We start from the raw sequence: 22,939 nt of genomic DNA on the forward strand, positions 1-22,939 counted from the left end.
AATTCTATTTTTTCTTTTGTTTGTTTTTCTTTTTTTTTTTGTATCTACTTAATTAACTTTGGTTTAAGTTGTCATTTTCTTTTGGTTTTCGGTTCTTTTTTGCCATTTTTAACACTTAGGGTTTTTGGCAATTGGAGCTTCGGCCTTGTAGTGGCTGTAAAGCCATTTGTTGCGCCGAAAGACTCCAATTATTGGACGAATTGTTGATATACGTTGCGGTTTATGCTCAAAAAGTGTGAGAGAATGTACGAGATAAGAGAGTTTTTGTTTAGTGAGTCTTCTAGTGATAGATTAGAGCATAGCGTAGAATGCGAAACAATGCGATCAGCCTCATTAAATTAATGTTTAACGTTATTAATTGATGCTGATACGCATTGATGCTAGCTAAAATTATAAAATAAAAGAAAAACAATCGTATGCGCTGTGCATATTTAAGCTTAAAGGCAATACGCCAAAGTTCGCCTGCTTGAAGAGCTTTAAGTAGTAAGGAAAGAGCCACACACACACACACATGTACACGTATACTACTCACTCACACCCACACAAATGCGAGCACACGTACACATGCCTCTTGGCACACAATCACATGCTTCGACAAGCACATGTTTCAATTTGTTGCACTTTTTAAGCATTAAGTAGCTGGCCAAGCGTCAGGACTTAAACGCAATATGTGTACGAGTGTGCTAGTATGTGTGTGTGCGTGAGGGTGTGAGTGTTGGTGTGTTGGTGTGTGGGGCCAGCAAAGCGGTTTAGATGCATTTTAGCTTTTAACAGCTACTACTTTTTTATTCTGCATTTATTTGTATTTGGAATTTTCGCACCCTTGCAGATTTGCTATACGGAATTCATTTGTAAATCGAAATCGAAATCGAAGATGATTAATTGATGGTAAATAGTCGAAATTATTTGAATTTATTAAAGAATACCTCTTTCTATAATTTAATTTCTTTTCTCCGCAAGGGTATTTCGGCTTCGGCATAACGAAGTTATTTTTTTGGTCTCGCTATATTTTTTTTTTTCATTTTGTTTCTGTTTGCTATTTAGTTTTGTTCAGTTTCGTAGTTTATACCATATAACATTGAAAGCACACGAATTAAGCACGTCTAGAGCATTTAGTTAAAATTACACATTACGCACTAATACACACATAGAAATATTTAACAAAAATTAAAGGAGAAGTGGAAACTTTCAGCCTGGCGTAATTAGTACGTTCTAACTTTTGTAATTTTTTTTCGGCCGCTGCTAGTCTTTTCTTGTTTTTTTTTTTGTAACTTTTTATTGCTCCATGGCTCCATAACACTAGTAGTTGTTCAGCGTAATGACGAGGCCAGAGAGTTGCAGCAAATTGTTGCAAATTGGACTACTTAAGAGCTATGCTTAGTTAGTCCAAAAACAGAGTGGACTTTCAATACTGACGTACGTATTAAGGGGTATTTGGCTTGGTTTACTCGCAAGGCTGCCTGTCTGCCTGCCTATGAGTTGCTGAGATTGGACGGTGGTGGCCATTGCCGTTTGATTACAGCAAAATGTGTCATTTGAAAGGTGTTTGTCTGTTGGCAACGACGCTCGACGAATCCAGTGAGGCAGTAGCCCATGTTGTAGTCCTCCATCGAGATGTTCGATGTCAAATACAGTTTGAACTCATCATTGTAAGCCATCTGTGATTTTGACTTTGACTGCGCTCTACTACAGCTTCCACTCTCATTTCCCGCCGCTCCTCTCGCACCATCTCCATTCCCTTCATCACGGAAGCCTTGTGGCGTTGCTGTTGCTGGTGTTGTTGCACCGCCTGTCGCTGTTATTGGCGGCCTGCGAAAGTGTCCGGCAATCAGCAGCGAACCCTGCTGCTCCATGGGCAACATCCTTGCTCTGGTTGCCTGCCGTTGCGTGCCAGAACATTCGACAATGCGACAACGATTCGGCTGCCACCAGCAGGGCGTGATGGTCCAGTAGCTGGAGGAGGCGGTGCGCGCCCAGCCCTCTTCAGGATACAGCAATATCTGTGTGGGAGCAAAGCAGAGCAGAGCAAAGAGAAAAAAATAGTTGAGATTTTAACCAAGGCCAATTGCAAATTGGTTTTATGTGGCAGTGCTGTCGCACTTTAATTGAAAATCTTAATTAAAAATTGAAAACTACTCAGCATTTGCATTCACGCAATGTAGCTTGTCATTATTATTAAAGCAACCCTCAATTAAACCTTTCTATTATCAAATTTATTTAATGCAAAAATAGCATGTATATAGAAAGTCATTGAAAAAATTGTAACGCAATTGTTTGTCATTATCATAATTTTTTTTTATAAATCTGAAATAAATAAAAAGTAAATTGTAAAGAGAATGTTGTTCTCTAGTGTTGTGTAACGTTCGTTAAATATACTGAATAAACTCATTCGTTCCTTTTTGATTAGTGAACTAAATCGTTCGATTCGTACTTCGTTCATCGCTCGATTTCGTTCATCATTGGTTCGACAAGTGGAACACGTGAACAAAAATGGAACTTGTAAACAAGAATGAACCAAAGAGCAAAAGTGAAAAACTGAACAAGAACGAACTAATGATCAAAAGTGAACAACTGGTCAAAAAAGAGCGATAAAAGTGAACTTATTTAGTTCGTTAATTTAATAGGTAATTTTTCTTGGTTCGTAAACGAAACGTCAAAAGTGAACACCACGAATATCAGAATTAGTTGTAGAAACTAGACTAGTTAAACAATTCAATCGAATTAATGTTTAAGCCCAGACTTAAGCTTTCTCTCTAGGTTAATTAACAAACGAACTTTCAATGCAATTTAATCGATTTTTTTGGTTTTCCCTTGCTGTGCTGTTTGTTTGCACCACAAATGTTGCTTGTTATTGTTGCAGTGGTTACTGGCATTTGGCATATGACATATGCCGCCTTATTTAACTGCAGCCCATAAATAAAATGCGTTAGTTAGTTTATTACAAAGTCCATGCAATGCTGAGTGCGGTTATTGTGGTCGCAGAAAGGAATTTTGTTGTGAATCTATTTATTATTATTATTATTATTATGTTTTCAACCCCATGCGTATGCGTAATAAGCGATAGCATAGACAACAATAATAAAGCACAGCATTAAACAAAGTAAACAGAGGGAAGCCTCGGCCGGTCATGATTTTAAACGCGAACATAGGGAGGAAATCTGTGGCATTTAAAAAAATATTTTTCAACTGAATTGAAATAAAGCAACCCAGTGTAAAAGAGAAGAGAAAACTTGAGCCCCAGGCTGAAGCTGTGGCGCAACGTCGCCAGTGGCAAGTGGCAAATAGCAACTGCCCCTAGATGGGCATTGGACGTCGGCTGTTGCGCGTTGTCCGTTGCTCGTTGCCCGTTGGTTGGGGCAACAGCAGCTGCTTTTGAAATTGAAGTGGCTGCAGTTTCAGCTGCAAAGTGGCAACTGACTGTTGCCTGCTGGATGCCGACTACCGCCAGAAAGATAACGCTAGCAGCCTGGCTTCAAGCTTCCATTCAGCTGCTGACTTTAACGTAAAATGCTTATGAGGATGTTTTTGTTTTTTTCTCTCTCTCTTTTTTTTTGCTTTGGTTTGCAGTGCGGCATAAAGGGCAGCCGCGCAGGTAAATTGTTTAAAATTAATGTGCCGCAGACAACGCTTAAAAATGCATACATTATTTCTTCTTTATTTGCTCTTAACGCATCGAGCAGCTACATACAACATCAACAACAGTAATAATAATGGGCTTGCAGCTGCCACAGCCACGCTACATTAATCCCAAATGAAACCCACTTGACTATTAATGAAAATTAAACGATTTTCGAGTGGCCACAATTGAGAGGCAACAGCAACTGATATTGGTATCGGTTTGGTAATACTTCCATGCATACGCATTGTTTTTAATATTAGGCGATGATTACCAATTGTAAAACGTTCACACAATACATAACTATAGCAATATTAAATTATGTATTTTATACTAGAAATAAAATCAGAATTATGAAAATAACATAACTCTTTATTCATATGTATTCGTATTTACAGACACGAAATTAAATAATGGGTTTTGTTCTTGAGATTACCTGTAGTAATAACATTTAATATGCATACATATGGTAGTCAAATAAGCCGATTCGTCTCACCATCAACTCTGCCTTTTTTACTATTTACTTAAATGCTGCATTCTTCATTCTTTTCTCCTGTGCCACCTTCCGTCATTGACTGAGCCATGATACAATTATAGAAGGTAGTCTCTATAATCCGTGTCTACGGCATACATGGCAAAAAGTCATTTTGCATAAGGGTTAATTGCGCTAAAAATTTCGTCCGCAGACAACCTCTTGCGTCGAAATACGAATGCGCACTGACGAAAGCTTTTTTCCGACGAGACTACCTTGTATAATTGTATCATGGACTGAGCTTCTTCTTAGTACTGCATTCTTAATGCTGCCAACTTAACATGTTTATATTACTAATCTAGCAATAATTTTGTGTTTTACAACACTTAATTAATCAGTATATTAATACTTTTTTACACTGAAAATTACCTTCTTTTGCACCTTCTTTACCTTCTTTTTGCTGCCAATTTAACATGTTTGTATTACTAACCTAGCAATCATTTTGTGTTTTACAGCACTAAATTAAACGATATATTATATTTCATAGGTTTTAAGCTGATAAATTACCTTCTTTTGCAAAAGTTCTTGTAATAAATATTTCAAAAACTATTTTTTATTGAATATTTTAGTTAATTTTAGTTTAATACTGCAAAAGGGTTATCCATGAAAAAAGTAGATGGTCAAATTTACAAATAACAAATATGGAGGAAAATAATTGGCTTTTGGAAATTTATTTACTGTTGTTAGTTATGCAATCGCCACTTAATTAGAGACCGCAAAATAATGTCGTTAGTCAAATAATTAGCGAAGCGACCAACTTCAATTGCAACGCATTGCAGTTTTTGCATCATATGATTGCCGCTTTAAAGCCCCAAAAGTTCAACAGAAGTTGCTGGCCAATAACTAGTTGTGTGGGATTTCATCAGCTCGATGGCTGGTGTGAGGATGTTTGGGTCATCAATCGCCCAGTCAGATTGGCACACGCAAACACACACACGCACACACACTCTCGAATAGAGACACAGTGGGAAATTGTGACAGGTCGCACGTGCTGCATATATATGTCAACTAGCCCCACATGGCAATTGCTGCGCTGAAATTGTGCGCTCGTGTCTGAAGAGTATGAAAAAATTGGGAAATAGGAAAAGTTCAAAGGAAAGCGTTGTGGCGGAGCAGCACCTTAATAAGCTGCCAAAATGCGCAGCTGGTTAAGGGTTTCGGCAGAATGTAGAATTCAGTTGTGGAGTCGAGTCCGCGCTGCAGTTGGCGCCCAGCCATTGCATTATTCAAAGTTGCCAAAGTGCATGCTGCGAAATTGAAAATGCAACGCAACAAATCGCTTGCCACTATCAAGGGTCATAAAATTACCCTCTCCCCCACTCCCCTCTCCACACTCTGATGACTTTGAGCGGGGGAGGCACATAGATTCAACCAAGCTCAGAGAGACACGTTCGCAGTGGAAAATCACTTCCGCTTTGGGCTGCGAACTGCAGCGTTGGCAATTTCATAGACGGGGCATCAGGTGGCATTGTCGATGGCAAAATCGAAAACGTGGCTGCCAATGCGGTTGCTTCCTGGTCCTTGGCTATGTGGAATGTGAATGAGAGAGCAAGAGTGGGGGAAAGTGCGGGGAAATGTAAGTGAAGTACGAGTAGCTGACTGGTTGCCTTGAGGCGTCCATAATCGATTTCTGCTGGCACGCAATTGTTTGTTGACTTTGGTTTTTATTGCGTGGCATTTTATTGCGACAGCAGAGAACAGCACAGCACAGCACAGCACAGCAGAGAACAGCAGAGTAAATAACCTTTTCTTTGGCGCGCGCTTCAAAGTTACTTTAGCCACTTGCATTGTCAGCGCTCAGCTGGTAACTTTGTCTATTAATTTGCTTAATGAGTTCATTGACAAATATTGAACGGTTACATTGCTGCCGCCGTTGTCGACTCCTCCGCATCTGACTTAACAAATAAGGACGCCCAACTTTTTCCTGGCGGGCGAATGGTGAATGTTGAAGGCGAACAGCGAAAACTTTTCTCATTTCGTTCGACGGGCGCTGACATTAATTAATTAAGTGCTGCCGCAGATATTTCAACACTTTAACAGTCACTCAGTTTGCCAGTTGGCTATTACTTAGTCAAATTTGTTCAATCCGAAGCGGGGATGTATGTATGTGTATGTGTGTGTGTGTTCTTGGGGCACTTCAAGTTAATTACTCGCCCTTATAAGTATGCTACACTGCGTAGCAAAATCCAGCGTAAGCTCGAAAATCAAAGCTTCAACACGATTGTCTAAGCACTTGAGGCTTAGCCCGCTGTCGCACACACAAAAACACTTACCGACAGACATCCCGCATCCTCAGTTTCATCAGTCTATCCTCCATTCTTTACTCCCTTACCCGCTCTTCTTTCCGCCCACATTGCTTCATTCAACATTAATTTCATTCGTTTGGCTTATTACAACCTGGAATGCTGTCTGCATTCTAATTAAATAAAGAGCAGGACATCTGTATAATATTATTGGATATTGGTCAATGAAGGAAAACAGAGTATAGCACTCGAAGTTGACTGCTTCCTCCTAATCTAACTAAAACGACTTCAAGGGTATGCGCTATTCCAACAGTTATTCTCTATTCAATAAAACCTTTTGTTGCAGATTTTTATTTGATTGGACCCTTTCACAACTTGACTTTGAGTTTTCCTCAACGCTCTTACGTGTTTCGAGTATTCTATTCTACTTGAGAACCAAAGAAATTCCAGTTCTCTCTTTCCATTTTCCTCTCGTAAACTGTAAATGAGTTTCGGTTGGCCAAAAACTTATCTCTTGCTTTTATTCTCAATTGGTATTGCCATTCGTATTTATTTATGCATCTCACGCGCTACATTTTGTAAGAATACCGAATCTCCGTTCATGCTGAATGTTCCATACTATTCAGGCTGAATCTAGTATACTAGTATACCCTGTATCCGGAGCTGCTTTCAAATTGGCCTGCAGTTGGCAGGGGTGAAAAATGCTAAAGTTTTAATAAGTTGCTCATTAGCAGAGAAAATGAGGCAGGCAAAACAAAATAATTTACACGGCCAACATCCGTTGCAATTAAGCTCGAAGGCAACTGAAATGCTCTGGCTTAGCAAGTGCAGGAGATTCTTCTATCCCTTTTTTTGTGGCCTAACCCAGCTGAGGACCGTTCCGCCTTAACGTCGGAAGGCCAACTTTACGCCGCGGCGTGCTGTAAATGTAGATGTCAACGGATGTTAGGAAAACGTTGGCGAAAGATGCTTCGGCCTCAAAGTTTGCCGCGAGTATTTTCTAAATTTAATGAGTTGTATTAAGGCGAACTATTTCCTTACACTCGCTCTCACATCCGCACCCGCAACCCGCAACCATGTTTCCCCCATTCACCCAGCATCTTGAGAGCGCCACAACTTTGGCGTGTTGTTAAGCGCAACTTTATATGGCAAACTTTTCATGTGTCTCGGATGTTTCCCCTCTGCCTCTGGCTCCTTCCGCTTCCACATTGCTCGTAATGCAGAAATTAAAGTTCTTGGTCAAAGTACAAGCGTCTCAAAAAGTTTTCGTGCTATTCGCAGTTGACATGCTGAGGCACAGGATATGCGTAGCTACAAATTTGATATGTTAGACAAGCGTTGCGGCGAACTGCGAGATGCACAGTAGATTTCATGCGTCATGTTAGTTGATAAATTTTGCAAAAAATTAAAACGGTTCTAAGTAAAGTGTCCAAGTTTCAAATCAGATGACAGGTTGAAATTTATTAAACAGTCAAACGTCTTCTTTATGAGCATTCCATCTATTATTGTTAACTTTTGCACTATGATTTTTCAATTGTAATGTATTAACTTTATAGATTATGTTTATCAATAACAAAAGGTAATTATTTCGAAACTATATTGATTTTAGATGAAAGCATAAATCATCTATGCAGGATGAAATCATCCATATTTAAGCTCTATCCACGCAGGAAATTCAAAATACAAAAGACGTGTTTTCGTGTTGTTTTCTTCTGAGCAAAATACAAGTGAAATCCGGAGCACATTGAAACGAAAATTTCGGTTTTGGTCGCAAAATGAAAACGAAAAGTGAAAACCGGATCACGTTTTTATAATAAGTAATATATGTAATAATATATAATATATTTATTTATTCTTATTTTAGCTGCATTTCATTCATGTTGATATGCATTGGTGTTTATCGCCTCTTACTTAATCTCTAGTGTTATCGATGCCTTTATATCGATTATCGATACTTAATTCCAGACTTGTATGCAGATCAGCGTTGCCAGATCGTTTTTTTTTGGCTAAAAAGCTGCTCGTTTTGACGATGCCGGTTTCATTTACACGATTACTACAATTACTTTCTCAGTGAAGCCTGTGGCAATTAGAATATTTCATTGTAAACCAAAATCAAGGAACCCTGATTAAGTTGTTCTTTTCACCTGTCGTTTGTCAAGTATCAACACACAATGCTTATCTAAAATATATATGTATGTACATACATAATACACCTTCTTATAGTATATTGGTATTCACAATTTCTTGCAGAGTTGTGCCATGTGAGTTGAGCAAGTATCTTTCCCTGTTGGGTTTACCGTGTGTAAAAGATTAAGCACATTTAAGTGACAGGACTGAAGACGAGAGCGGAGACAATGTGCCACGCATGTGCTACAATTTTAAAGTAGCATTAATGAGCAGCAAGCAGAGATTTCCACACACACGCACACACACATACATATATGAGCTCCGACAAGAGCATCGTTGCACGGGAGCGGCACTAAAATGCCTGACAGGATAAGCTGAACACAGCTAAACTTTATAGAGCAGATCCCTGACTCAGCAGATAACTGTTTAGACAAGTTGAGTTATAGTTTCCGTAAGCAGGACTCGTTAAAATGCTAAAAAGTATGAGCTGCGTTCGTGTGCAACGCGAAAGTTGACATACTACAGCGAGTACTAAACTAAGTCTTGAAGGTTTAAATTCTTATTGGCAACAATAAGTCCGCTGCTGCTGTATTTTATATACAATACGAATGCGCTCAGTCACGCTCCGATTCACACATTGAGCCAAAGGGCCAAATCCCCAGCCAACAACCGCTCAAAAGTTGGCGCTTTGTAACTTATGCCAAGTCAATGTTAAGTTCCCCTTGTGTATTGCAAAATAGCTCATCAATAACACATTTGGCTAACGCTAGGCTCATGAAAAGGTTGCGCCACAACGAGGCGGGTTGGATTTGACCTGACCTCCGTTGGATGCAGATTTCCTGCCGGATGGAGTTCTTGCTTTCAATACACACCGCCACGAATACAAATATGTGAATGTGAATGCGAGTATGAATACGATTGGGAATGTAAGGAACGACGATATCTACATAGTATATGCTTGGTATAAAGCAGTCTTATGCGTGGATTCACATTCATTCAGGGTCTGCATTCATACTTTAATAGTGCTGGGAATTGAAGGAGCTGCACATAAATCAGTTGTGGAAATGGAATGACAAGCGTCTGCTTATAAATTTTCTCAACCAATCAGCGCCAATTTTACCAGTTCCTTGTTTCAATTATTGTTAATGACAGACCACCTGCTGAGGGAGTTGTTGTTTTCCCATTTAAAATCGTCGAATTTACCAACGTCAGAGCATGCAACATGTTAAGCAGCACAAAATGAAATGAAAATTTAATAAAATAAAAATATACGACTTCATACGCCCGAGCAGAGCAACCCAAGCGTAAGAAGAAGAGCCTGTGGCGGCAGGGCGCAGGTGGAGGAGGCAAAGTCGAAGACGTTTGCTTAAATGAAGATGTATGCCAGCCGGGCGTATGAGTAATATGCGCAAATATGCGCATAAAATAAAGCAACTTGTAGCAATTTCCCCCTTCCTCTCACTCTCTCTTGCCCCCTCTCATATCCCTCGTGCTGCCTTTCATCCAGCTGACTGCCTTGCCACTTTGGCGGCGCTGCCTTCTTGTGTTTAATTTAGCCAACCATAAACGTAATGCGGCGCCTGAAGTACGGACTCTCCGAATTTATATGGCGCCACATAAAATCGGCTTCCCCCTTTGACGTCTCGCCCTCGTATTTCATTGCCAAGCAGTGCCTAACTTAAAATCTTTTTATTTGCGTCTGCTTTAAAGGCAGCAGTTTGTTTAATGTTATTCAGCCCAACCCAATTGCACTGTGGGAGCTCGATGTTTCACAAATATAATTTAATTGAATTTTGGCAGAGCTGAATACTTCAAATATTGACGAGGTTTGTGTTGCTTGTAAAATAAAAATAATAATATATTTAGTATATACTTGTAAGATGACTTTTAAAATGTTCTACGAGAACTGTAATGTTTTTACTGATTTGTTAAGGGTCTCTACTTATAATTAATAGCTTTTCCGCATAAGCTTATTATTAACTATTCAACTCCTTTCTTTTATTCTCTTTTAATATTTGTTTATTTGAATAGTTTGAGTGGCTTTCTCTCTCTTCCAAAGTCAATACCCTACACTGTCTTATCTACTCTAAAAGGATTTTCTATTTGTTTCATCTGCGAGCCCCATTGTGATTCCCCTATCAAATGCACGGCATAGCAGGGCATGACAGGGCGCTGTATAATGTCGCCATTCCGCGAATCCGTTGGCTGCCAGCACGTTAACATATCTGCGATACCATCCATCAAATATCAAGCGCTCTTGCTGCTGATGTGGATGAGGATGTGGATGAGGATGGGAATGTGGATAGAGTTGGGAATGGGGATGGCATGCTGTGTATGTGTGCTGGTCGGATGACTCCGAGTGCCTCCTGTCGAGCCGTCAAATTTGCAAAGCCTGCCATTCCCCTTTGTCAGACTTGTATGAGGATGAATACGATGAATATTGTGGCCTGGCTCAAGTTTATTCGAGTGTATCAAGACATTTTAAAGCTGGCTCTTTTATCTGCTCTACTTGTACGAGTACGTATGTACATATATAAAATTTAAGTTATTTTGTTGTCTAGTTCATTGAATTAGCTCAACACACACACACACACAAACATATATAGCATAGAAAATAAATTGAATTAAATTGATGCGCTAGAAAGGAGTTCTTCTTGCGCTCTCGGCTTGTTTGGCAGCAACTGAAAAGGAAATTGCTTTTAATTTTGGCACAAATCTCTTTTTAATTTTCCTTCTCTGGCAAAAGACAAAATGGGAGCACCACACAGCTTGAGCTTGGGTCCAGACAAATCTTGTTTGCCATCAAATTCCGGACTCGACTCGATTCCACCAGGCTGGCTGGCAAGAGTCAGAGTTTCGAGCCAAACGTAGCATGACAGCACATGTGCCATCGAAATTGCCACACACAAAGCTAATCAAGCGGCAGCTGTGTGCCATCAAATTGCTGTCTATGCCACAGCAACGGCCACAGCACAGTTATAACCAAAAACTATGGCATACTTTCAGGCGCCAGTCACTAACAATTTACCATAGGCAATGAGCAAAGTCTGTAAAGCCAGTTATCCGAATGCTAAATAGATGCTGCAATAATTAACTGCATTATTTTAGCGACAACAGTGGAGAGAAGCGAGTGTTGTTTCTCATTTTTCAGGTGGCCCTATTGTGCTCTCTTGCCAGCAGCTTAGCTTGGCATTAACGCAATTTGTCACAACAGACGACGCCACAAACTCCGTCGTCGCTGCTCTGAAAGCCTCTTCCGACAGCTCAGCAGAGGAGCAAACGATTCCGCACGGTGTGGAGAGACAGAGACAGAGGCTTCTCCAATAAGAAAACATGCTTTATGTAGAGCGTAGCTTTTGTACATTGTCTAACAACAACAGCAGCAGCAGCTACCATGGCACATTTATCCGACAGGTGAAATGAAATTGTGTTGGCAGACTCTCGCACTCTCACACCTCCGCACACTCTCAACCTCCCACACACACACAATTCAAGCACAACATTTATTTTGAATGTGAAAGGCATGAAAATTAAAAAATTCCTCAACATTGACAGCATACATATATAATATATATATTTGTTTTAGTTTTAGTTTGCTTACCCAGTGAACTCCAGCGAAATTTTATTTTAAACAAGGTGTGAAACATACATAACAGAGGCATAAGAGGGAGTAACGGGGGGTATAAAAGAAAAGTTTGCGGTTATTCCGCTTGGTGGTTTAACGGTTTGCCTGCACTTTGCATCAGAATTCCGGTTGAAAAAGTCTCTCTTTTTGGCTTTGGCTAGGCAAGTGCCTTCTGTCGTTTTGACAGCAACAGCAACAGCACGTGCAAGTGAAGTGTTCTTTTGGCCAGCTATCCCTAATCCTTTTGGCTCCAAAGTAAGCTGAATTCCGAGTACTCAACTGACCCGATGGAAGCGCATTTGTCACCCATTAAAGTACGCATTCATTTGCTCATGTTGATGATTAATCTTGGAGTTCGAATAAATGATAGAATTCAATTGAATCTAGATAGTGGATTAATTTATAATATACTATACTTCAATTTGAAGATTTATTCTTCGAAGGTCTGCATTGAAAAATAGTGATCAATAAAAGCACTGCACTTTGGAACTATTGCTGAAATATAATAATATAACAAAAAATACAAAATTATACCAAATGTTATATTTACACTAAGTTAATATGTCATTAAATACGAAAATATACCTAATGCTGTATTTGGTATATTGATAGTATATCAAAATACACCTTAGAGAACAATATACTAGATTGTCAACAAAGCCTCTTAATAGAAAAATCTTCATTTCGCATATCGATATACTCATTCATATAAAATATACCATAAAGTACAAAAATATACGCCAGGTACTGCCAGTATTTGCTTAATAAAATTATTTTCTTAATAACATTCAAGTTTTTTATCTTATCGCAACCAATTTGAAAGAATCATAAAGATTGCTTTTAGCTTTAAAGTTGGCGAATATAAAAAATGGCCAATTTCATAGTCTACTATTTAAAGTGGTTTTCTGCTTTTGACATATTGGATTGCTTCTCGCTTTCTCAGAGAAATTATCGTCGCCACAATCGCAAAACTCGCCACTCAGCAGTTTCGGTAATCGCAATCTATTTAGGGTTCTGGCAACGCCACAAACTAAAATTAAGCATACGCCTTGTGGGTTGCGGTAGTTTTATGGGCCCAAGTAAATCGCCTTAGCTGCTTTACTGGGTTTTAAGCTCTAATAAACTAGCTGAAATGCATAGTTAAGCTGCTGTGCAGGCTGCAGAAGCGCGTCCAGCGTGGATGGCATTGAAAGCGTGGGCTAAGAAGCCAGCCACGCCCACCACAGCTGTCAGTTGTAGGCGTGACTGAAACTTTGTCTGGCATTTAAATCAGCGCCATGGTGAATAAATCTAAAAGTGCTGCTTACTTATCGGCGTCTCTTGGCTTTTAGCCTGGACTGCAGACAACGCGTCGCGACGCGACGATGAGCCAGTGTTGGTAAACGTAGCAATATATGCTGGATTTTGCCGCTGCCATTTTGGCTGCTTTTTCTATCTCATTCACTTGCTGTCGCTCCTTCTTGACTGCTTCTTCTTCTGGTGGTGCTGCTCTTGCTGCTGCTGCTGCTGTTTCTGGCTGCAAATCAGGATAATAAATTCCAATTTTATTTAGTCAGTGAGGCGGCAAAGCACCCTTGTCATCGTCAACGCTTGGTATCTGAGAGGGGTCATCGCAGAGAGGACAGCCAAAAAAAAAGGCAAACGCTTCATCTGCTCTGGAAAAAGGGCTGACTGACTCGCAGTCCATTCAACTACTTGGATTAACAGTTCATTTTTATGACTTGGACCAAATACCGAAAAAACTAGGATGGTCTATTTTGTTTGTGAAAAACGATGTAACAAGTAGAGGAAGGAAGTTCAATTCTGAGCTCAATTCAAGCGAGAAAATGTCAACCGTGATCAAATAAATTAAATTAGTTTTTAAGATGTTTAGAGTTAAAGACAATATGTTTATATATACTTCAATGTACATGACTTAAATACTGAATAAGGAAATATACAAAAATCATTGCTGCTAGATTTAAGCAAGACAATGTGAATCTGCTGTCCATATTTGTTATAGAATATAGTCCTCTAATTAAATAAAATATTTATAATTCTTGGCACAAGCAAAAATATGTCATATTTATTTTAATATGAGTATTTAAGACAATAACAGAAAGTCTTATAAAAATAAAAATAATACAGATAACAAAATATTTAAATCAATTGACCTTATAAAAAATCATATAAAATGTAAAATTTGATGTGAATTAAATAATATTTTGGGATTCTGGTAAATTCAGTCTTTCAACAATTTTTGTCGCTTGCAAATGTTTTATTTTTTGTGATTATTTTCGTGTCAAACAATTGTGAAGGGCAAGAGTTAGCATAAATTGTAATAATGAAGAGAAATCCTTTACGTATTTCCTCAAAGAATTAATGAATTCTTACGAATCTCACTAATGTACTATGACATCAGAAACATTATAAATTTGCCTCAGTGTCTACAAATAAAGTACTGGGTCTTTCAAAGTTAAAACTTGAGTTTTTCTATCTTTTTATTTTATAAGCTCATAGTTGGCGTCGCTGCTAAAGCGTTTCTTTGTTACCAGAGCGAGGCATTGAAATAAATTTGCTCCCGAATTGTGTTTTTTGTCGTCGGCGCCTGCTTAACTTTTGCCGGACATAATCAGGCCTGATTGTAATGAACGTCACAGTAGGAGTCCAATCATCAGTACAGCAAACTCAGTTGACCACAAAAAACAGGATACGGATCCCACCAGTTCTGCAAACCGCGTTTAACCAATGCGACAGTTGTCCCGAGCACATTAGCCGTGTTCTAAAAGTGTTGCAGAGCTCAAGCGGCGTTCAATGGCCCCTCACAGAAACACACACGTTAGGGGAGCTTAATCGAGATGCACGACATATGGCAGCTTCCTCTAGTCCTTTTCTTTTCTATCTTTTTGTCTATGCTTTCTCTTCATTGCCTCTTGGCAATTACAACGTTGCAAAGCTGCTGTCGCTTTTTTGCTTTTCATTTTGCATGGGTTTGAAATTACGAGAATGTATGTGTGTGTGTCGCAAATAAACATTTCATCGTGTTGCATGATTTGAATATACTCACAATAATAAATAAAGTAATATAAGCATAATAAAAATGATTAATATATGTATATTGCTATACAAAAAAGTATTTCATACTTTAAAATTATATTTTTTTTTAATCAAGATTTATATTTGATTTATATAAACATTTCTCCATGTTGAATGATTTGAATACACTCACAATAATGAATGAATTCATACAAGCATCCAATTATTTTTATATTTTTTATAATAATAATTTACATATACTGCTCTATAAACGAACTTTTATTAGTTATATACTATATATTTATAATCTGCATTTATATTTCTTAATATATATTTATATATGTATCACAATAACAAAGCATATCACTATGTTTTGAATATGCTCACAAAAGTGAATGAATTAATATAAGCCTTGATGCCATTCAAGAAATGAGAAATCATTCATTCGCTTTAAACGAGCAATTCTTAGATAAAATTATATATTTTTTTAATCTACTTTCATATTTCATAAAGATTTAAATAAATGCCCATATATTTTAATTATGAATGAATGAAGAATATTTAGAATAAAAATAATGCATTAGTCAAAAGCAGAATTTATTTCTAAATAGACAATTTTTTAATTCCTTTTTCATATTTAATGTATTTTTCATTCATTCTTTACTTATTCATGTTATATTTATTTGTATTATTTTATAAATTTATTATTTATTACTTAAAAATTATAAATTTTTTTAAATCTTCATTTATATTTCAATTATTTTGCATACATATAACTCAACTCTGTTTGAGGCTGGGTGATCTCATGGCCTGTTCTTTCAATGCTTTCATACAGAGTGAGCCTAGGCGCACAAAACATATTCACTGACAGCGAGGCGACAGACTGGGCAGACTGGACAGGATGGAGCATGATGGGGTGGACCAGGAAGACAGACAGATGGGGCAGTCACTTCCGTTTGCGAGAAGCGAGAAGGCGAGCGAGCGACCGAGGCTGTCCATTTTATAATACCCTTTTTTTGTTTGAGCTCTTACGGCTTTTGTTGCCGGGCAGTTGCTTGATTTGCATTTGCATTTGAGCTATCTCCGGGAACTGGCAGTCAACAGCAGGCAGCAGCCAACATCCCAACAGCCAACGACAACGACAACAGCCATAGATACAGCTACAGCAACCAGCCATAGCATAATTATGGGCTATGAAAGGGAATCGGACTTGGGGCTAGTTTGTTATGCATGTGCTGAGTCACTAATGTTGGCACATGATGATTTCTTTGAAGCGCAAACTTGGCAGAGCGAATGTTTAACAATCAGAGACAGAATCACAAATAGAAAGAGAGAGAGAGAGAGAGAATGAAAAAGAGGGAGAAAGGGAAAAGGAAAGTAAGCAGGAAGTGCCTCCGACACTGATAAACTAAAAGAAATGAAGCCTTTAAGCTGCTTTGTCCAAAGTTTACGATAGTTTGGCTTGTTTACTTCGTAATGGGCACTTTGTGCACAAAGTGCAGACAATTAAAAGCAAGTGTGCTTGATATGAAGCGAATGCTCCCAAAGCTCTCTCTTTTATCAATTGAAAATATTATCAAAGTGCTCGGAATGTTTCTAACTTATTACAATTACTACTCTGAATATAACATAAGTTTTATTGGATCTTCCTAGGCTATTTTAAATAAGCTAATTTAACTTGCTCCCTTTCGTGATGTTAACTTATGTATATTCTCCTATAACTTTAAATTTAATTCATTTGTAAACAAGTCAGTTTTTTCTTTTTAAACATTTCTTCTGTTTTGGTATTCAAATTAAAAGCAGAATTCTTTTATCATCAATTTTTAGTATTAAGAAATTAATCGGAATGTTTTTAGTAATAATCTGATATTTATATTATTATTATTATTACTTCTCCGAATAAAAGTTTTATTGGATCTTTCAACGTTATTTAAAATTAGGCAATTAGGGTTGCTTCCTTTCTATTGTTCACTTATTTTCTTATTCTTATTCAATTAAATTGAATTCATTTGTAATCAGTTTTGTAAGTCAGTTTGCCATTTTGAACCTCGTTTCTGTTTTGGTATTCACCTTATAGACTAACTGCATTTCACGGCTGCCTTCCAATGAGCTTAGTTGATGACATAAAAGTAATGATATTAGAGTGTCTGTTGGAGGTAACAAAGCCGCCCCCAATTTCCGGAGTGCAATATAATCCCAAGCATTTTGTTTAAAGGGTAGGTTTTTTAGGTGGTTGTAAATGGATTTGGTTACCCGCCCTGTGGCTTGGCTCAGATGTCTGTACAATAGCTTCACTCTAAAATCGATGGAATGGAGTGAGGTGTAAATTAAACTCTAAACTGAAGAAACCCTCTCGCGTATTGTTACATCAGCTAGAAACAGTATCAGTTATTTTGAAACATTCACCAAGTGGATGAAAGGCTTTTCAAAGAGTTTTACAATAATTTATGATTTCATTTAAATTTTGTCTGTGGGTATGAAGTTATACAAAATATATACAAAAGATTGCGTTGCATTTTGGGATCAGTATGTTGAAGTTCTTATTAAATGACTGTGAAATGTAGTTTTCGGAACGATACTTGCTCTGAAGAAGTCTTTAATTCTTCCTTAAGCGACTCAAGTTTATTCCTTGAATGATCTTTGTTGACCTGATAAGGTTAGACAGAGGATGCGTTGTCGATTTGCATATCAACTTGATTGTGTATTTGTTGTCTTATTTATTTTATAGGTTGACTTATTTTATGTGCAATTATAAGATGATTGCTTGAGGAGGAATATTGAAAAATTAAAAAAACGATAAATGGTAGTGTTCATTATAGCAGCCGCCTAGCTCTTACCATATGGGCACTGCGTTAATAGTTCAGCCACTTAATCAATTAGTCAGCTAATTAGTTAGTCAGTAAGATAGATAGTTAAAGTAGAAATTTTATGAAAAATGGCTTCTAATTAATTAACTGAAGAAGCACTATTATGTATAAAGTGCAGTTTCCTAGCTCTTATCGTCAAATAGTCATTTCGCTAATTAGTTAGTCAGTCTGATTGAAAAAGTATAAATTTTGAAAAAAGACTTTAAGCTGCACTATCAAATAATCGAATTAGTTGTGCACAAATTTGCAGCCTCTTAACTCTTACAGTCCGGACTGTGCCTTAATAGTTGAGTCACTTAAGAACTTAATTAGTCAGTCAGTCAGAACAAATGTATGTACAATATAGTTAGGTTGGAATTTAGAATATTGACTTCTAACTGCACTATCGCACAACATAAACAGCTGTGTACAAATTGCAGCCTCCTAACTCTTACATTTCGAGTTCCGTGTTGATAGCTCAGTCAGTAAGTTTGTCAGCCAGTCTGTCAGAACAATGCTATTACCAGATCACTCGAATGGGGGTTTCAAATTTAAATTTTTTTTGATTTGCATAAATATCTTGATGCCCTGTGCCACTCCGTCTAGCTTGCACTCCTGCCCTTAGTCTAACATAGTCCTTGCACTTTTTGTGGTAGAGCAGGAGCAGAAGCAGAAGCAGATGCTGCTGCATTCGGCTGGTCAGTGCAAAATAGACTGAAATTGATGATGTCACTTGATAGGGCGAATGAGTTTTTCATTTTTCACTTTTCACATTTCACATAGCAGAGTCCAGAGATGGACTCGCTATGCCAGTGAGGCACCAGTCACTGGGAGAGCTTCGAGTCGGAGTTGGAGTTCGAGTTTGAGCGTCTGCTCCACGTTCGTGTTGTTTAACAAATTCATCCTGTTGCTTGCGCTTCAATGCGTAGCTAGTGCCTGGAGGACAGCCGCTTGCATTGCATTGTATCCTTTAGAGCACACACACACACACTCACTTACTACCTACCATATGTATAGCCACACATACACCAACACTTATGCACACTTGCACATACACGAGTTTACATAAGCGATTTTTGGGCTGGCCATTGTTGTGCATCGACCTGTTTGATTGGTTTGCTTTTTGCACGTTTTTAATTAGCAGCATCCAAGGAGAGTGCTGAACATTGTAGCATGCCATATACGAGTAAAGTCTTTAAGTTACTGCCGCATTTAACAGCATGGAATATTTCATATGCGCACTGCGGGCTCAGCCACAATGCTAAATGATTTATATGGAAAATATTATGACTACGGTTATGAGCACGAATATGAGCTTTTGCCTGAGTGCGGCTATAATAGAAGAACAATCTACTCGAGTGTGTGGCGCCACAGTTTTGTGTTCGAGCACCTTGCAGGCGCCACTAAATAATAGAAGTAGTGATAGCAAATTTTGCAATAATTCTAATCACTTGTGCATATTGCATGTGCTTTTTGTGTTAGAGTTCAATATCTCTTGACTACTTTTAAGAGTTCTTTGATGCGAGTTATGAATGTTTCGCTTTAATTAAAAGTCAGGTCAATAAAATTTCATCAATGGCTAAAAAACGCTGAGTTCACCGAGAAAGAAAAAAAGAAACACCTTTCCAATAAGACATTTAATTCCAATTAAAAATATTTACTTTAATTTCCACTTAATTTATTACGTGCTTACTCAGAGTTAATTCATAATAATTTAAGCACAAGCTATAAGCGAATGTAAATTGTGAAATATGCACTTTATATAATATTTTTGAGTTAGACACTCCGAAGATATCATATCAGCGAATGTAATTTTTATAAGAATAGTTTTTTCATCTTTTGACTTTAAAAGGTTAAAATATATATACTTTATGTTTAATAAGTATCTAAATTATGTATTTTAAACTAGTTTGAAGATATAATCGATTTATTGAATTCTTAAATGTTTAGATAAATACTTTTATACGTAGTTTAATAAGTAGCTAAATTCCGCATTTCAATCTAGTTTAAAGATATCATCGACTTATTGAATTGTTATAACCAAATGATTTCAGTAAATTGTCTTTGCTGTTTTGTTATTCTTAAAGTTATTTAATCCCAGCTTTGCCGGTAATCTCAGGGCTTTTAAATTTGTATCAATTTTGTGCAGAAGCAAGTATCTTTTTCTCGCATTTTGCTCGTCATTGGCAAGCAAAATAAAAAGCACAGACTGCTCGCTTAGTCAGTTACTCACTTTAAACTTTGGAAATCGCAGAGCGGCAGTTTTTGGCACTCACCTTATTGGAATTGCCATTGAATTTCAATAGCTTCTTGCAGGATTTGCCGCGACTCTCGAAATAGATTTCTTGAGGGGTGCGTCGACGTCGCTGCGATGCTGCTGCCGTTGGCTGAGTCGTTAGTGTTTTGCGTTGCATGAATAGCGTTTCGGTTTGGCTGCATTCAGTGCCTGCCACCAAGCGTGTCGCCTTGTGGCGACTCACGCAGAACAGGCGACTCAAGATGCCGCAACAACCGTACGACGAGGGCGACGAAGACGAAGACGTGGCTGTTGTTGTTGTTGTTGCTGTTGTTGCTGCTTCTGTTGTGTCTGTTGCTGCATTGTTGTTGGTGGGACAACAGCGGGCGGATATGGTCATTAGGTTGGCATTGTGTTGTGCCTGGCGATTGACATCCATTTCCATTGTGGGCCGCAACAACAAAAAACTGTTGCCTACTTATGCGCGCAGCGAATTTATTTCGCTTTCCTTTGGTGCAGATGCTGTTTAAACACAACTTCCGACAATTTCGCTGTCTAGTTGTTGTTTCTTCTTTATGCAAATTGTCAGTGGGAAGTGGCTGTCAGCTTTGTGCGTGAGTGTGTTTATGTGTATATTTGCTTTTGCTGTTGCTTTTTGTCTGTTTTTTTATTGCTATTGAAAATATCAACGCGCTGTGGCAGGTGGTTTAATGTTGCTGTTTATGGTTCTCACTGTTGCTGTTGCTGCTGCTGGTTGCTAAAGACACAATAACTTGGCGCCCTCTCACGCATACACACACAAATAGAAGCACACCAATACGTCGCACTCTGCCACAACAGGCAACAAACACACAGAATAAAACACACGCACTTCGGAGTGAAGCCGCGTCGTTTGCGAGTCGAGAGCACCGAGCCAACTGAAAGCAGCGACTGTTCGAGTGTCGCTTGCCTTTGCCTCAGCCACTAGCTGGCCAGCGTTGCCATATGTTTGGCTGTTGCGTACTGCGCATGCCTGGCCAAACAGTGGGTGCTAAAAGCATGCGACGCGTCTGCTGCTTGTGAATGAAGCCAAGACTTTGGCTGAAGCTGTTTACGTTAGTTGTTACACTTCTGCTGGTTGTCTACTAACTGGGGGAGGAAGAATGAAGCTGAGCGGGCTGCTATACTTTACTCTATGTGTGTAATTGTTTGGCGGCTGTCAAGCTGATAAGAATACCCTGTATTTGACCTTTTATGATGGCATATCCAACATAGATTCATCTGCAAACTATTCACAAAAATGTGTAGACGAGTTTTCTATAAGAGCTTGTTGTTTTGTGTATAATTTCATTCTCACTCTCAGCTTACCAAACAATGCCATGAGCAGGCTCACATTTCATTTTCATAGAGTATATGAGCAAGTGTGTGTGTGTGTGTGTGTGTGTGTGTGTGTGTGTGTGTGTTTTTTTTTTATTTCGACTTTACTCTACTATTACTAGTTTTAATATGCTAACGAGATATACAATATAAATAAATTATGATGGGTATAGGGCAGAGCGATCTCCTGTGGTACGGCCGTGAAGCAATGCTTCACAAGAGACATAGCGCCACCTATTCCATCGACTCTCTCCTGGCTCTCTCCATGCTTCGTTGGGTCTGCATCACAGTTGACACAAACTCGCATATCACGACCCAGTTGCCCACTGATTGCAGCATAAGCGGGACCAAGTTTCCCACCGCAATCGATACGCCAAGTGCCCTTTCCAAGTCATTGCGTAGTGATCCGTATATCTTGCAGGCGAACATAGTATGCTCAGCATCCTCCAGTGTTCCACACTCAGAGCAGTTGCCAGAAGCTTCATGACCAAAGCGGTGCAGATAGCTTCTGAAGCATCCATGGCCGCTTAGCACCTGAGTCAAGTGGAAGTTGACTTGGCCGTGCTTCCTGCCGGTCCATTCCCCGATGTTCGGGATGAGCCGATGCGTCCAGCGGCCTTTTGGAGACCTATCCCAACGTCTTTGCCACCTCTCTAGGCATTCTTGCCGTCCTGCCGTCCGCACGGTTCGCGTTTCGGCGTTGCTGTGGTACCGGGAACGCAGCTGCCTATAGGTATCAGCTCGCTCTCTGGCCATTTCCACAAACGGAGGTACACCAGCAATGACGAACGCAGCGTCCTCAGAGATTGTGCGGAATCCGCTAATGATGCGGATGGCACTCTTCCTGAACGCTGCCTCCAGCCCTTGGCAGTAACTCCTAGTGTCCAGTGCTCGAACCCATACTGGTGCCGCGAACAGTGCGATGGATCGCATGGCACCCGCGATCAGCGATCGTCGCAATTGTTTTGGGCCTCCAATATTCGCCATGAGCCTCGAAAGTAGCCGGTTCATGCCTGCAGCTTTATTGCTCGTCGCTTCCAGGTGCTCTCGAAAGCTGAGCCTTGTATCGATCCATACTCCCAGATACTTAATCGCTCTTTTGGACGAAATAGTTGTGCAACCAACCGAAATTTTCGCTACTTCTACACGTTTCCTGCTGCTTATCAGCACGGCTTCCGTTTTATGCGGCGCAAGTGCCAGCCCAACTGAGACAAGCCACTGCTGGATGGTCGCAATTGCTTGGTTGCACACACTCTCGGCCTGCAACAGCTCCTTCCTCACGACAAGGACAGCGATGTCGTCTGCGAAGCCAACCATGTGCGTGCCCGGTGGGAGGGTTAGTC

At 39.1% G+C, this 22,939-nt stretch overlaps 1 protein-coding gene across 1 annotated transcript; it reads right to left on the reverse strand.

Moving 5' to 3' along the window:
• Nucleotides 1-961: 961 nt before the first annotated feature.
• Nucleotides 962-21,169, reverse strand: LOC133843381 (uncharacterized). Its single transcript, XM_062276896.1, has 2 exons — nucleotides 20,281-21,169; nucleotides 962-2,000 (listed from the first exon to the last, which is right to left on the reverse strand). Exons 1-2 carry the CDS (start codon nucleotides 20,683-20,685, stop codon nucleotides 1,473-1,475), a joined length of 933 nt encoding a protein of 310 aa, XP_062132880.1. The 5' UTR covers nucleotides 20,686-21,169; the 3' UTR covers nucleotides 962-1,472.
• Nucleotides 21,170-22,939: the final 1,770 nt, after the last annotated feature.

Source organism: Drosophila sulfurigaster, chromosome 3 (assembly GCF_023558435.1).
Source record: "Drosophila sulfurigaster albostrigata strain 15112-1811.04 chromosome 3, ASM2355843v2, whole genome shotgun sequence".
NCBI lineage: Eukaryota > Metazoa > Arthropoda > Insecta > Diptera > Drosophilidae > Drosophila > Drosophila sulfurigaster.

Excerpts from the sequence above, each read along its gene's own strand:
- LOC133843381 (XM_062276896.1), bottom strand. The coding sequence starts at position 20,685 with ATGGAAATGGATGTCAATCGCCAGGCACAACACAATGCCAACCTAATG. Across the intron at positions 2,001-20,280 it reads TCAATGGCAATTCCAATAAG|ATATTGCTGTATCCTGAAGA; the intron begins GTGAGTGCCAAA and ends GCTCCCACACAG.